The 15,684-nt window shown below is 43.3% G+C and overlaps 1 protein-coding gene across 1 annotated transcript in view; it reads right to left on the reverse strand.

Moving 5' to 3' along the window:
* Window positions 1-15,209, reverse strand: part of Wdr41 (WD repeat domain 41) — a 49,426-nt gene extending 34,217 nt beyond the window's left edge. The window contains exons 1-2 of the mRNA XM_052743545.1: window positions 14,963-15,209; window positions 12,838-12,953 (exon numbers count right to left, since the gene is read on the reverse strand). Of these exons, the coding sequence (XP_052599505.1) occupies window positions 12,838-12,953; window positions 14,963-15,013 (167 nt within the window). The 5' untranslated portion in view covers window positions 15,014-15,209. The remainder of the gene's footprint in view (window positions 1-12,837; window positions 12,954-14,962) is intronic.
* Between the last annotated feature and the right edge of the window lie 475 nt (window positions 15,210-15,684).

The following is a 15,684-nucleotide window of genomic DNA, read 5'->3' on the forward strand; positions in this document are numbered from 1 at the left end:
GAGCACATAGAATACAAATGTAACAGCAGCAGAATACATTGTCCTCTCAAGCTTTTGAGAAGTATTCCCCAGGAAAGACTGAATTACAAATTATAGGAGAAATTGCAACTTAAAACAAATAGGAATTATACAAAATACGTCACGAGGACACAGTGAACTTAAACTATAAATCAGTATCAAAATGATAACTAGAAAGTATCCCAAGATATTTAAAATTTTAAAAACACTTCTAAATAATATAAATGGGTAAAAATGTTTGAAGGTTTTTAGATAAATGGAACTGAGAATGCAAGTCCTTATGGTGTCCTTGTTTTTCTCTGCCATCTTGAGTTCAAGTGTTCTTAAATATTAGTGTGTAGTCTGCGTCTTGTCTTTCAACTGTAAGACACTGGGATGGAGGGCAGATGTGGGAAAGCACAGTTTTATTACTCAACCCAGTCTTTTGGGGTCTATGTAGAAGGTGTTCTATGGCTTTCACACGTTGTTTTTCATCCACAATGTATGGCAACCCATCACACTTCCCTGCTCCTCTCCCTGGCTTCCCTGTCTACAGCTGTGCATTCTCAGTGGAATTCCTTGAAGCCTTGCTCCTGCTGACTGACTCGCATCCCTTAGCTACTCCAATGAGCCACGACATTCTAGAATTTCTGTGCATTTGATAAGATTGTCAATCCCTAAAATTGTGGAGATTCCCCTAAACATGCAGTCCCTGGCATCTCTCAGCCTTGAATTAGTCTAATTTGGATTTCCAGAAATTCATCAAACTCATCCTTTCCATGCTGATGACCCATCACTGTACTGATGGGTCTAAGAATTACTTGCTTTTCAGGCATTTTTGTCATTGTTAAGATAAAGTTGATGGCCAGGTGGTGGTGGCACACGCCTTTAATCCCAGCACTCGGGAGGAAGAGCCAGGCGGATCTCTGTGAGTTTGAGGCCAGCCTGGTCTACATAGTGAGATCCAGGACAGGCACCAAAACTACACAGAGAAACCCTGTCTTGAAAAACCAAAAAAAAAAAAAAAAAAAAAGTTGATGATTTCTTTACATGTAAGAGCTTATACCTGAAGTCATACTTTAATTTCAAAATAAGCATTTTAAAGGTGATTAAATGATATGCTTGTTAAAGGAACAAATAAGCAAACATTTAAGTGTTACAGATCACTGCAAATTGGAATCATTAATGCTATTAATGTAACCTTATCTTTTCATTTTAGCATGACTAATATGTCAATATATTGCTTTTAATTAAAACTGGATCCCTACCGCACAAAAATAAACTCCTTTTATTTCTCACACATTCCCATTCTTACGTATACCTGTGAGGTTTCCTAATTTGAAACCAAGTTTGTTTGATAGTTTTTGCTTTATATGTTTTGAATTATTTCTTTTACTTTTTTGAGATTCTAATTTTATCATTTCTCATTTCTCTTCCACCCCTCCAAATCCTACCATGTACTCCTCCCTGTTCTTTCAGATCCATGGCCTCTGTTTTCATTATTATTTTGCATATATAACAATAACAATATATTGTTATATATATGTGTATGTATTAACATATATTCATGAATACATAAATGCAACCTGCTCAGACTGTGTAAGGTTACTTGTAGGTATGTTTCCAGGTATGACCATTTAGTATTAGATAACCAGTTGGTGTGCTCTTCCCCAGGGAAGACTATTTCTCTCTCTTGGCATTCCTTAGTTACCTTCAAACCAAGTTTTTAAAAGTATTCAAAATGTAGAGGCCAAAGGGTGAAAAGTCTGAAGTCAGTCTGAATACATACTGAGTTCAAGGCTAGTCTGAGCTACATAGGGAGACTCTGTCTTAAAAACTCAGGGGCTGGGAATATAGCTCAGTGGTAGAATGCTTGCCTAGAATTTAGAAGGCCAAAGTTCAATGTTCAGTCAGAACCATGAAAACCTTTTAACATAGTCTTTGAGACGACATAATTAAATGGCTTATAAAAAGTTACATACATGGAAAAACAAGTTTCACAGGGAGAGGCAGAGGCAGTTTAATAAGGAGCTGTAGCAGACCTAGACGGCTCCACCCTCTCCTATGCTAATTCTAAAAGTAACTTTGTCATTAGGGAGCCCATCTGTGTGGTCTGTGTATACACACCTTAGCTGAAACCAGGGTGAGTAAGGGACAGTCCCTGTCCTGCAGGAGCTCACAATGCAGCATTCTGAATCTCACCACAGGATCTAGACGGAGAGTCCACACAGAAGTCTCACGGTGTCGATGTAAGAAACTGCTCCTCTAACACCTCCACTTTGAACATCTCAGAACACATGTTCTTATTTTTGCCAACTGTATGCTAAGCGTACAGCAGAGCTCTACAAAGACTGATACAAAATAAGGCAGTTTCACAAAGAATTTGTGTCTACTACCTAAATGTTCATTCAGTATCTGTTACTCATGTGAAGCAATTTCAATTAGGTCAAGTCCTACAAATTCAAGGACATGGCAAAAAGTGTAATCCAAAAGCCTAAATGCAAATCTTCCTGTATTAAGCATCTGCATAAACTGTAAGGAGGTGGAAAAGCCGAGGTATGGCAATACAGAAACCAGTTGCTGACTGCCTGGCTACCCAACCCGCAAGGACTTTCCATAGCACGGTAAACAAATTAAAGGAAGTTGACTGGATACTTCTGCAAGGCCTAGGTAAAAACAGGTAAAGCTAAAAATAACAATTATCATTTCAAATGGGTCTTTGTATACTAGAACTACTTGAAGGGACTGACACAGACAAACACTCAGAAGGACATTGACAGGAATATCGACACATTTTCAGGAACCAGAGGCATCAATACCACTGATGCTTCACTAGATTCACCTGAACATAAACTACGTTTCCCTTCACGACAGGAATATCGACACATTTTCAGGAACCAGAGGCATCAATACCACTGATGCTTCACTAGATTCACCTGAACATAAACTACGTTTCCCTTCACTATGGAAAATGGACTCTACGAGCTAGGAAAGCAGCCTAATGGTAAAGCATTTGTCTCACACATGAAAGGGCCTGGGTTTGATGCCCAGCACAGAGGGGGGAAAATTACATTAACACAAGTCCAACAGTTTAATTGTTGAGGTCCACTCTTGCTCAGAAATAGAACAGAGATGGCAGATGTGGGGGCCATAATCCCTCTGCCACTGGGAGGCTGAGGCAGGAGGACTGACATGAGCTAGAAGCCAGCCTGGACTGTATGGAAGACACTGTTAAAAAAAAAAAAAAAGTATAGCAAATGTGGGTGACTAAAAAAAAGAAACGAAAGGGGAAGGAAAGGACATGACTGCCCCGGGTGTGGAGGAGGGGACACTTTATTAGAGATAAAGGGCAGAGGTGGAGAAAGGGACATCTGGCAGAGTCCAGAGTGGACAGGGGGATCGGGCCATGTGGAGAGAGGGGCAGGGGAAGGGAGCCAGGGGCAACAGCCGGGAGGCCAAAGGTACAAAAGGTGCCTTAACTAAAAGGTCTGAAGTATACAGGGAAGAGCCTCTTGGGGAAGGGCAGCTGGACTGAGGAGTTCAGGGTAGAGGGCCACATCCTGGAATAGGTAGGGACTGAGGGATGCTGGGAGAACCTGGAGGCCAGGTCCACTTCGATATGTTAAATAGGCACCTACCTCAGCCATTTGTCCCCAGTTTGAAACTTAACATCAGGAGTGTTTCACAAAGCAGGACTTCTACTAGGGGAGGCCTCCATTCCCCTGAACTCGTGTTTCTGTGAGGGGATCTCTACAGCTAGACAAACAGGCCTGGCTCCCTCTCCGCTCCCCTTACAAAGAGGCTGCATTGAACATGCTCAGTTCGGCCCTTTCCGGGTTTTCTCCATGGATTTGTCTGTGAATAGAGAGAACATTCTGGTCTGTTCTTTCTGAGGTAAGCCTCCCTGTGAGTGGGAGGCTCCACTGTCAGGCTCTCTCTGGTGTCTCTCCTCAGGGAGGGGGTTACCTGACTCAGGGTGAAGGCTGAGCAAAGCGGCTGTGTCTGCCATCAGCCGCTTCCCTCAAACCAGCTTTTCCTCAGAACTCTCCTCAGCTCCAACTCTAGTAAACTAGTAATGCATGCCTGGTGATGCAATTCCTGCATTTATTCCCAACCAGTTCTGCTCTCGAAGGCACACAGGTGTTAATAACATTGTTTTAACTTTACAGACCCCACATTGGACTGCTTTAAATGGTTCAGTTCATACAGTGCCTGCCACGTATGCACTGTGACCTCAGTTGGGATCCCCAGAATGCAATAAAAAGTCAAGCATGACAGCACATATCTCTAACACAGAGCTGGAGGGCTGGGTAGAGGCAGGTACGCCAAAAGGGAGAGTCCTGGATTCAATGAGAGATCCTGTCTCAAAAGCTAAGGTAGAGAGTGATGGAGGTCACCAGCTGGACTGCTGGCCTCCACATACCTAGACACACACGTGCATATACACACTGCATATGCACATACACAAACATATATATAAAAAACGTAAATACATAAAAACATTTATGATTCTAAAACAAAAATAACCTTTTATATTGGCAGTTTTAGTTCTTCTATATCAAATACAGCTTTTATACTTTCCATTCTGGAGAATTTAAATGTATACAAAGATGAGGAGGACGGTATAATAAAAATCCCGTGTACTCATCTCCTGTACTTATGAATGCCAATACTGTCGTTTGTCCCCACCCAAGTCCTCGCAGAATGTTCTACAACACATCAGAGCTAATGTGTGCCGCTTCATTGGGACACTTCAGGGCACAGGCTGCTGCTCCAGCAGAGGAGGGTTCATATGGGGTGATTCGGGGGTGTGTAAAAAAAAAATCAGCACATGTGTCACCCCAGACACTTCTTGCGACAAAGTCAAGGAAGGTGGTGAGAGAAAAGCCGGAGGAGGCCAGTGCATTTGGTCGCCATGGAAAGAATACTCTCCACTGTCAGATCTGTGCGCCAGCCTGGTTCTCACCACCGCCAAGGCTGAGCCTCCCCTAAGGGCAGCTGGGCAATGTGATGGGGAAGGTTCTGGAAAGCCTCTAAGTAAACTGAGGAAGTTTCTGCTGTCTGTGGTTTACTTTGACATTTTTAAGGTCTAAGTTAAAAGCTCGACTTACAAAAGAACCTGTTTCCTCACAAAGGCTGTCTTCACTGGAGAAGCCGACCTGCACTCCTTCTGCCTTCAAGGCGTTCTAACAACACCTCACTCCATCTTCTGTACAAATGGTCATTCTCCTTCTGAGTGCCGAGGAAGGGCGAAATCAGCAAGGACAACTGCTCAGTGTGTACCCTTCATTCCCCATTATTTATGACTCTTACCCCACATATGTACTTTCTAGATATGGGGAAAACGAGATTATTGATATTTTGCTCTGAATGTGGTATTGAGATTTAGCATTCCTTATTCATTCCCTACTGGCAGGATAGTAATCAGAACTCCCTCAATCAGCTGCAGTCTCGCTGGCTATTTAAATATTGTGTGTCTGCTTTTCTTCTTTGTTCTTGAAGCCGACCTGCAGTTCACTGCATAATGACTAAAAACGGACGCAATCGTTTGTCCAGCTGAACACACTGGATTTCAGAAAAATTGAAGGCCAACCTTCCCTCTGTGTAACAGTTCTCTGAAGCAGGAAACAAACTTTGTTTTAACCTTTCTACCCCCTGTCAAAGAAATCAACAGGAGCAGCACCCCCACCCTGACACTTCGGTATCCGGCGCTGCCTACGGAACATTTACTTTCCTAATGTTTTCATGTACTAAGTGGTCACATTCCCCTCACTGTCTCCCAGAGCTTTTAAGTTTACTATTAGAGGCAAGATTCAGACAAGGTCCATGTATTACAATTGTACAGACTTCTAAAGTTGCTTTTAGTCTACGTATTTGCTCTTCATATGATTTTCCTTGCAATTTGTCCTGCCAAGAGTCTTCAGTCTGGCAGTATTCTTAAGTCTGTATTTTGCTGGCTACATTCCTGTGATGTCATTTAACATGTGCCTTTATCTTGTGTTTTCAGTAAGACTGACATATCTAAATCTAAAGATGTCACTAGATTCCAATTGGATCTGTTAGTAAGGTCCCCTCATAGGCAATCTGTATACTCCATCATGAAATATAACTGAAAACTATATATGTTCTCAAAAAAGGAAGTCCTTTTGTGTGTGATGTAAATAACCATCAATAATCATTAGAAAAATTACTTCATTTGAGGAGACTCTAGTATATAATCCCCAACTATACCTAATATAATTATTTACAACAGAAGGTAATTGGAAAGAAAGAAAGAAAGAAAGGAAGGAAGGAAGGAAGGAAGGAAGGAAGGAAGGAAGGAAGGAAGGGAGGGAGGGAGGGAGGGAGGGAGGTAGGGAGGGAGGGAGGGAGGAAGGGAGGAAGGAAAGAAGGAAGAAAGGAAGGAAGAAGGCAGGGTCTATCTACCCCATCCCTCTGAAAACAACACAGACCATCTTTGTGGAGGGTAGCAACCTTATGACTGGAGATGGGCTGGGACTGATAAAGCCTACACATGCAGAATTTATTCACTCACTAGCTCTATCCAACCAGTAGTTTCCCCAAAGTGTCTATCTGTCTTCTCAGGATTCACCACAAGAAACTCACAGTCCCAATCCTTTGCCTTGCCCCTTCTCAACACACTGATTGTTCTCCTTATGATGCTAAATAAACCCCAAGTTTTAAGTACAACTGAGTTACTCATCATTAAGAACTTGATGTTCCCTCAGTAAGGTACCACCTTAGGGGTGCCGGAGAGATGGCTGAGCAGTTAAGAACACTGACTGCTCTTACAGAGGACCAGAGTTTGATTCCCAGCCACCACAGAGTGGCTCACAATTGTCTTTAATTCAGTTCCAGGGGATCTGATGCCCTCTTCGGCCTCTGTGGTACCCAGCATGCAAGTAATACAAAGACATACATGCCAGCCAAACACCCATATGCATAAAAATAAATCTGAGGTTCTCTTACAACCCCCACCACCACCACACTCATGGTACAAGTTCGTCACCGCCTTGAGTTTATTCATCACTGAGAACTCTGGTATGTAGGCATAATGCACACATTACATGTGTATTTCTCTTGTTAATCAGTTTAACCTATGAAGCTTCTGCCAACAAACCTATGATGCACACAGAAAAAAGCTTTCTTTTTATCCCCTGCACATCAGAGGTTACAAAATTATGATACTCAATTCTATTATTCTTCCTAGCTTCAATTCTTCTACGAGGAAGATTTTTCTTTCCCTCCCAAAATATTACTGATACTGATCCTAAGACAGTTTAAATACGAAAAGCAGTATAGGTCTTGATTTTGGTCTGTTATCAATTTCATTCTCCCACAGTAAGCAGTAAGCTCCCTTTTTTTAAGATCATTATGAACACGTAGGAGTTAGACATGGGTTTGACACTGCAACTCACCGAGGTTATTTCCTTATCCACACTCAAACTGCCATACAGGTTTGTGAACTCTAGTTCAAAGATATTAAGGCAGTGATTTTCAAATAAGGTTTTTTTTTTTTAAGCTGAGGAAGAGTGATTTTACCTAGACATTATACAACTTTATTGCTAAAAGGTAGGATTTAAAGCTGAAATGTGAGTATACAAATTCTGTGTTCATCCCCAAATTCAATGATGCTACTGGTATCCAGCAGCTACAATGTTCCCACTCTTGTTACCCTCTCAAACCTTACATGTAGCTAACTGAACAAAATGTAGCCGCACTTCTAAAATACAGTCAGAAGACAAAAACTGCACCAAGAAAAAAGGAAGGGTAGAGAGACACATGCCAAACGACAGGGCCACACTCTGAGTCACTCCACTCAAAGTACATCCCAAAACAACAGGCAAATTTACACGTCACTTGAGAATCTTGGACCAGAACAAGGTTGGTTTACTTGGCATTAAATTTACATTATCCATTTACTGGCATTAAATGGGCTTTAGAAAAATCTACTACAGTAAGTCAGAATGCCAGACTGGAAGGCATACACTTTAAAAACTTGCTACAAAGTCTGTTAATAACTGTTTGTCTACTGAAACTTGTGATAAAAAGGGTTCTGTTTATAGCTTTTCCCAGGTATAGCTTCTTAAAAAGCTGCCCAAAGGCCCACATGACTTTGTTTATACAATTTAAAAATTAAATTGCGTAACATGCAATATTGGAAGTATATCAGCTCCAAATAAGCACCTTCCAGACTTCAAAAGGGGACTAGCAGCCCAGCTTCGAGAAATGTGTTGTCCAATTGCATCCAGCTGTGGACTTCAGGTCCATTTCAAAGTCAAACTGGACTGTCTCCTGGACTGGGTACTAAGTAAGACGTTACACTGGGGGCCTGCTCTGCTTGATGAATCTCAGCACAGGGCCATCAAGGGAAGTGACACACGCCCTCACTGTTTCTGTCCAGAGAATGCACCCAACGACTCCCCATGGGGCACAACCAGGTCTCATCAGCATTCAGACAGCATCTCTGTCCGATCCTGCTTTGTCCTTTTTTCTAATAATGCACACACGTAACGTTACTATAGTGTGTCTATAGGAACCTACAATGCAAGACAGTCTGCCTCCTTAATTCTACTGCACTCTCTATGATTTTCAGAACAATTTTTAAAATTGTTTTTCTGAGACAGGGTGTTACCCTACAGCCTAGAGCTCAGTATATAGCCCGGGCTGGCTTCAAACCTTCTGATCCTCCTGCCTTGGCCTCTCTAATGCTACAATTACAGGCACCTGCCACCTTCCTCAGCTCTCTGAGGCATTCTGATTACTGATTTCTGTCCTCTGAATGTAGGAAGTGAGAAGGGATATTCTCAACTTAAAAATACCTTCTTAAAGGCAGAGCACACTTTTCGCTCTCAGTGGGCTGCCAAACAATACTGTCTTAGAAACAGCTTCCCCAGCTCCCGAGAAGCACCTTTTCCTGCAGTCTAGGCTTCACGGGTCATCGGCTTCTTCTCCAGTCATGATTGTCATCCTATATAACCTTGTCTGCTTCCTGGAGGAGCCAGGAACGGGCAATGAGCAACAGAGCGAGCTAGCCTCCGACTGCGCTGTGAGCTAGTGTGATGTGTCAGCCAGAGCACCGCATGCAATTTCAGCACAGTCCATGTTCTGGAAGAGCCTTGCTGAGGCTTAGCCTTCTGAAGAAGAGCTCCCAATCAATATGACCCTCACTTCATGTTCAAAAAATACCAAAGAAGAGAAGAAAAGGCAGCTGTCTGTTAGGTGATATACGGGATTTATCTGGTATCTTCAAAAACCAATCGAGAAAATTTTCCACTCACTGATTTTAGGCGAGCCACTGAGAAAACAAGAAAATCCTTCTGCAAAATTTTCAATCAGATGATATTATCTAAAGACCTGAAGCGTGAAACCTGGATTACAACAGCTGGCCAACCAGAATGTAACGCCTACAAAAACTACAAATAAGTAAATAAAGAAAAAGTGTAACACAGAGAATTTGTTTAAAAACTAGGTAAGTATTTTCTGGAAATTAATAATGTGCTAACACAACAAAGACAATCCCAACTATTAGAAATGAAAATATCCCATCAATAGGCACAAACATTATTTATTAAACTTCTTAAAAGCACTTTGGGGGCTGGGCATTGGCTCAGCTGGTACAATGCTTGTCTGGAATGCATGAAACCCTGGGCTCAATCTCCAATACAGGGGGTGTGGGGGAGGGCACCAAACTTTACAGGAAAATCATTGACAGAGATCTAATTATTTTTCTAATATGGTAATTAATAGATTTTTCGTCTATTTGTTATATCTTTATTTTTGAGGATTTTTTTTGCTATAGAATAAATTTTTTAAAGGACATAGAAATTCAGTGTTCTACAGGTCTGCAACTGAGCCTTTTAACTACATGTAAATTCTGATACATTGATGACTTGATCAGAAAGAACTCAAAGTGATTTGGGAAGGTCCGTCACCACTGTATTGCTAAGGGCAAAAGGCAGGCTTCTTGTCCATTCTAGACACTGAAATTCACTGCGACACATAGCAAACAGGGCCATAAACTACCCCCTACTCCTACAGTCACACGCACAATAGGACCTAGTTGTCCACACATGGAGCACTGATTCACCTCGGTGGACCTGTGTCACCTCTTACACGACCTGGCCAACAGAACAGCGGCAAACATGGCATCAGCAGAGACATGTCTGCTCTGGACCTGGCCTGTTGATGTCCCAACTCCACATCACTCCGTGAAAAGCACCAACTCCGTGAAAGTTGCCATTCTGCCGCCCGATCTCACCTTAGCCAGCCGACCAGCTGGCCACAGACACCTGCATGGACCTGATTCAAATCCCAAATGAAAAGACTTGACCAGGTGAGTCAAGTCAAAACTACCATCCGACGGAATAAAAAGCTAAGGCTAAGTACGTGGTGGTTGCTTTGCTTCACACCAGTAAGTTTGGGGTGATGCTTGAGCAACCAACCTCTGCTACACTCAGCTACAGCTTTGACTGGGTACAGACTGGTCCTGTCATTAACTAGATGAAGTATTCACGAGTTATGTGAAAAAATGTGCTATCTGTCAGCACTTACTCAATAACCACTATCACACAACTAACCCTGTTTTCAGATTCTTCTGACTATGTAATAATAACCTAGAGGACATATCATAAAGGACAGCCAGCATGAACATGGAATCCTAACAGTCTGTATAAAACTTAAAGATTACATCCTGAAAGGATGCTCTATATTTATTACCTAGTCTTACAAACAAAATTATTTTAGTATTCCTTAAGGCCTATATAATAGTGGCTATTAAGTTATTATCTCAGCAACTTATTAGGATAAAATATGACACATGAAACCTGCAGTTACTCAAAACTTCCAGCTTTCAGAAATGCTGTCCCCACAGAAATGGTCATTTCAATAGATAAATATTATACTTCTAAAGATTTAGTGAAAACAAATATTAACTAAAGGCACACGCAGGCTATGTTACACTGCCATGCTGGGACTTGGTTATCTTCCAGCACACTAAGAAAACAATGCAATCTGGCTAGTAACACACATAAGAGGCAAATCTTTTCAAACAATGGTTGAGACATACCATATAAGTATTTTGTTAGCCTTGGCCCTCAGTTCCTAGAAGGGGGCCTCTGAACCCCTGAAATTTCCTTAGTAATGGAAGTGGCTTCAACATTCATGCTAGTGGATGACTTGGTCTACAATACTGTGGCAAGGTGGTGGGCTATGCTGAAGAGATGAGCCGTGAGAAGTCTTGGGCTTGGTGATACCACAGGAGAGCAGACCGACTTTCCAACTTCCAAGGGAAGGAGCAGAGTGATGTGATTATGACTCACTGCACAAACACGCCTACACAGTGACGCCCCACTCAAAAACTGCAAGCCCAGCGCTCCAGCGGGCTCCCATCCTGGCAGTACACACCATGTATCAGGAAGGCAGCAAGCCCCGAGGACCTGGAGCTTCTGCATTTGCGACTCTCCACCTCCCTCTATGGCAATCTACCCAGCAGATCCTGATGTCTACTTTATAACAAAACTGTAATCATGAATTAGTACAACTCTTTGCTGAGTCCTTCCAATGAACTTTCAAACCCAAGGAAGCGGTTGGGACCTGTAGCTAGCTGGTCAGATGATGTGGAAACACAGACGGTGGCTGGTGTTCGAGGTGAGGGGAATGCTGGGGAGAACTCTATCTCTGAAACTTGGCCTAACTTCATTTGCATCAGAATTAAACTATACATAATAAAAATTGGAAAAGACCATCACCACACAGCAGTAGGAGAGTGACAGTAGTCACAGCAGCAGGCACTCAGGAGCCCAAGAGAAAAAAGCATCGAAGTCAGCAGAGGGACCAACCGCAAGGATGGCAGAGCTGGGGCAGCTGAGGGCGGGCTGCAGGCCAGCGGCATACGCTGGAGGCTTATTCCCTCAACAGCTACCTGTCAGCACAGACTGCATGTTAAGTCACTGTGCTGAGTTCTAAGACTAATGAATAATGAAAATCATAATAAGTAAGAGCGGAGTCCTCACTCACAGCACTTCAAGATCAGGTTAGGAAATTATATCATCAGTGACTGTAACTGCAGCCCAGCACTCGGCCCTCAGACCTGAGCACCTGTGTCTCCACTTGCAAACACGGCAGACACTGCATGCATGCAACCATGCATGGAATCGGAGAACAGTGTATGGTCTTAAAGGGGTCCGTCGATGACAGAAATTCAGGTGGAAACCTTACTTTATCTGCCACTAAACCAGCGGATTCCACAGGTGCCTAATATTTAACCCCCAAATTTGTTCCTCAGATTTGACAGCCAGAAATTCTTTTTTTTTTTGGGGGGGGGGGGTTTCAAGACAGAATTTCTCTGTGTAGTTTTGGTGCCTGTCCTGGATCTCGCTCTGTAGACCAGGCTGGCCTCGAGCTCACAGAGATCCACCCGAGTGCTGGGATTAAAGGCATGCGCCGCCACCACCCGGTCCCTCAATCAAATTCTTACAGTCATTTGCTTCTTCTAAACTAGTATGAATATTTCTAAAAACTCACGACAATTTTTTTTCAAAACATCAAGTAAAAAAGCAAGCAAATATAATCTACAAGTCCCCCGACATGACTAAGTGACACTGGGCTTAAATGAATTAAACATATATTCATCAGGGTTCAAAGTCCATTTCAACTTTCTACTAAATGTTACTACTCTCAGTTGGTTGTGTTTCTCTAATTATCATCAGAATCTTGAATTTTTTTTTTTTTTTTTTTTTTTTTTTTACAAAAGATGAATTAATTTTGAAGTTGTTTTTAACAGAAATGCTCTAAAACGTCTTTCAGAACATAGACCACTAGCCGGGGTAAGTTTCTTACCTGTGGTCATCCAGCTGCACCAGGAACCGGACAATGTCATGATGGGCTTTCAGGACCAGCAGCTCAGTGTAGGGGTTCTGACTTTGGTCTTCTCCTATCGTCTGCAAGGCAGCTTTCTAGTCATGAGAAAACAAAGCAAAAACAGGAAGATAGCGTGATTTATAAAACTGAAGATTTTTAAAAGCCGCACGCTATGACATTCTAATACTAATACATATGTTCCTACACTATCAGGTGGATAATTTGCCAGTCCTGCATGGAATTATTTCTCTTACCAAAAACTTTAGTATTTTTAAGCCACAGTAAACTTGCAAACAGTAAATTTTATTTTGTTGAGTCTCAATAAGCCTGACTTTAAAACTACTGGGCCAATCCAATTCACCTTTTTTTTAGGAGTGTTTCTCAATCAAAATTTGTTGAAGACCAAGGAGATAGCTCAGCAAGGAAAGGCACTTGTCACTAAGCCTAATGACCTGTGTTCCATCCCTGGGCCCTTATGATGGAAGGAAAGAACTGACTCCTACAAGTTGTCCTCCGTCCTACACACACACACACACACACTTGTTGGAAACAAAGCTGCAGACTGTATGAAACACGGACTATAGCCGCCCACCACAAGCATTTCGAAGATGTCTGCTTAATGAATAAAGATCGTAATGAAATAATTCAGACTCCTGGTTCCACTCTGGACAACCAGATTGATAAAAGGTAGCTCCACCATGCCGAGCATTATCTGGAAGGCTGACAGCAGACACTGTGCTAAGGACACTCGCTGTGGAACTTAATTCTCAGGGTAAGTCTTATCGACCCCATTTCTGGAGCCAAACCCCTGCACAATTTCACCATAAAAAGCTTTGTCCTTAAGAAGGTTTCTTAAGTTTGACATGAGTGACATTTTGGACTAGATAAGTCTTTGTTACCGAGGCCTCTCCTAGGTGTTAGAATACTTACCAGCACCTCTCTTTTTCACACACTGCCCCCATCACACCTAACCATGGCCAACAGTAGACACTGTACTATTCTCAGGGGACAAGATTACCTTGTCTAAGGATTGAGAATCACTTAGACTGGGAGGCTGAAGGTAATGTTCTTGCATATGTTAGGGAAAATCAGGGGTACATATTCAAGGCAGTTGCACAACCAAGGTACATTTACATGAACAAAATGTAAGAACCAGCATGCATTAATGCTTTCTGAGAAAGTCCACCCCATGGTGATGGTTTTGCTCTCATCCTGTCACCCTTTACCAGATACTCAATTATGGAACCTGCTTCCCACAAGTGAGAGTTTACCAGGCATGACCAAACTGGTTAATAAAAATACTATATTAACCAAACAAGCAGGTTAATTCAAATTGTCATATATATGTTATGTGACCATTCAATAATCAATAATTCTTCCATAACCTGAAGGATTTCAGAATCATATGAAATAAGTGGTTTTGTTTTGATGGGTTTTTTGCTGTTGTTGTTGTTTTAAATCACGGTGTCAATGACAAAGCTCAAGGAGTTAAAACTGCCAAGTTGTTCGCAATAATCCTAACTGTAAAACGCTTCCTATGAGAAAAAAAATGTAACACAAACTGTTTCGGGTGGCACACGAAACAAATTTCAGACGTCAGCTCTTTTAAGGTGTCAAAATCATTTCACTATTTTAAGTATAAGTAAATGTGACGATGAGACCATACACGTACTAAATAAACAGAAATCATTTCCTTGACTTGGTTTCTCGAAAAGCAAGTAGTTAATTCCACATTCCTTAAGCAAATGCCAGTCCATGTAGGCAAAAGGTATCAGTTCAAACACACCAAGAGAGGCAGTCGCCCTGCTGGTTTGTAGGTTACGTTCCACTTTTCTAAACTGACACAAGTTGACCCTTACGCAGCCCTCTACTTCCCCAGGCAGCTAACCCGCTTCCGGAGGGCCTGCCACACCCTGCCCCGCCCCTCGGCCGGACCCGCCCCGCCCACCCCACCCCGCAGCCAACCCGGCCGCGCCCCCCAGCCAGCCAGTCCCGCCCACCCCATCCCGCAGCCAACCCGAACCAGCCCTCCCGCCCCGCCCACGGCCGGGCCCCGCCCCTCACGCCGCCCCGCCCCGCAGCTAGCCCGGCCCGCGCAGATTACCTCGGCCAGGCCCTGCGGCTCGCGGCCTCCCCCGATCAGCCAGCGCAGCATCGCAGCATCGGCCCGGGGCGTCGGCGGCCTACGCAGCGAGGACCGGCGCAGCGCAGATGCTGGTGCTGCCGCCCGGTGAGCCGGAGGCGAGGCAGCGGGAAAACAGAAGTCTAGTTCGGGAGCCCGCACGGAAAGCCGCCGCGGCGGAGGCGAGGGTTCCGCGGCCCCAGTGAGCACGCGCGTGGGGGCCGTGCGGTTGGCGCAAGAGCGCAGGTCGTGCGGGCGCCCCCTGGTGGACGTGCGCTGCGGCCACCACACTGAAGGGCCTGCCTTGTCCAAATCCTGTGATGCCTTCTGGAATGCGCACCAGGAAACCTCCTGGTTTCCCAAGAGCCAGATGGAGAAGGTGTGCCTGCAATAGAATTCTGCACCTGAACAAATCCAGTGGCGCTCTCGTACATCAAAAAAAGCAGCCAACATTGTGTGCTACAGTACAAGTACTGTGCCAGTGCGGTCTGCATAAATGCTCACATAAATAACACTTTCCTTGTTATAGGTGAAGAAACTGAAGCGCTTAAAGATTAGGTAATATGTCTAAAGATAAACGCTAGTAAGTGGCCATGATGGAATTAAGACCTAACCTATAAACTCCAAAACCTTGTTCTTAACCGTAGCCTAAACCGTTTAAGACAGTCTCCCAAAACAGAAAGTAAAAGCCAAGCAATCCATGT

This window comes from Peromyscus californicus, unplaced genomic scaffold (genome assembly GCF_007827085.1).
Source record: "Peromyscus californicus insignis strain IS unplaced genomic scaffold, ASM782708v3 Scaffold_18__1_contigs__length_77618521, whole genome shotgun sequence".
Classification (NCBI taxonomy): domain Eukaryota; kingdom Metazoa; phylum Chordata; class Mammalia; order Rodentia; family Cricetidae; genus Peromyscus; species Peromyscus californicus.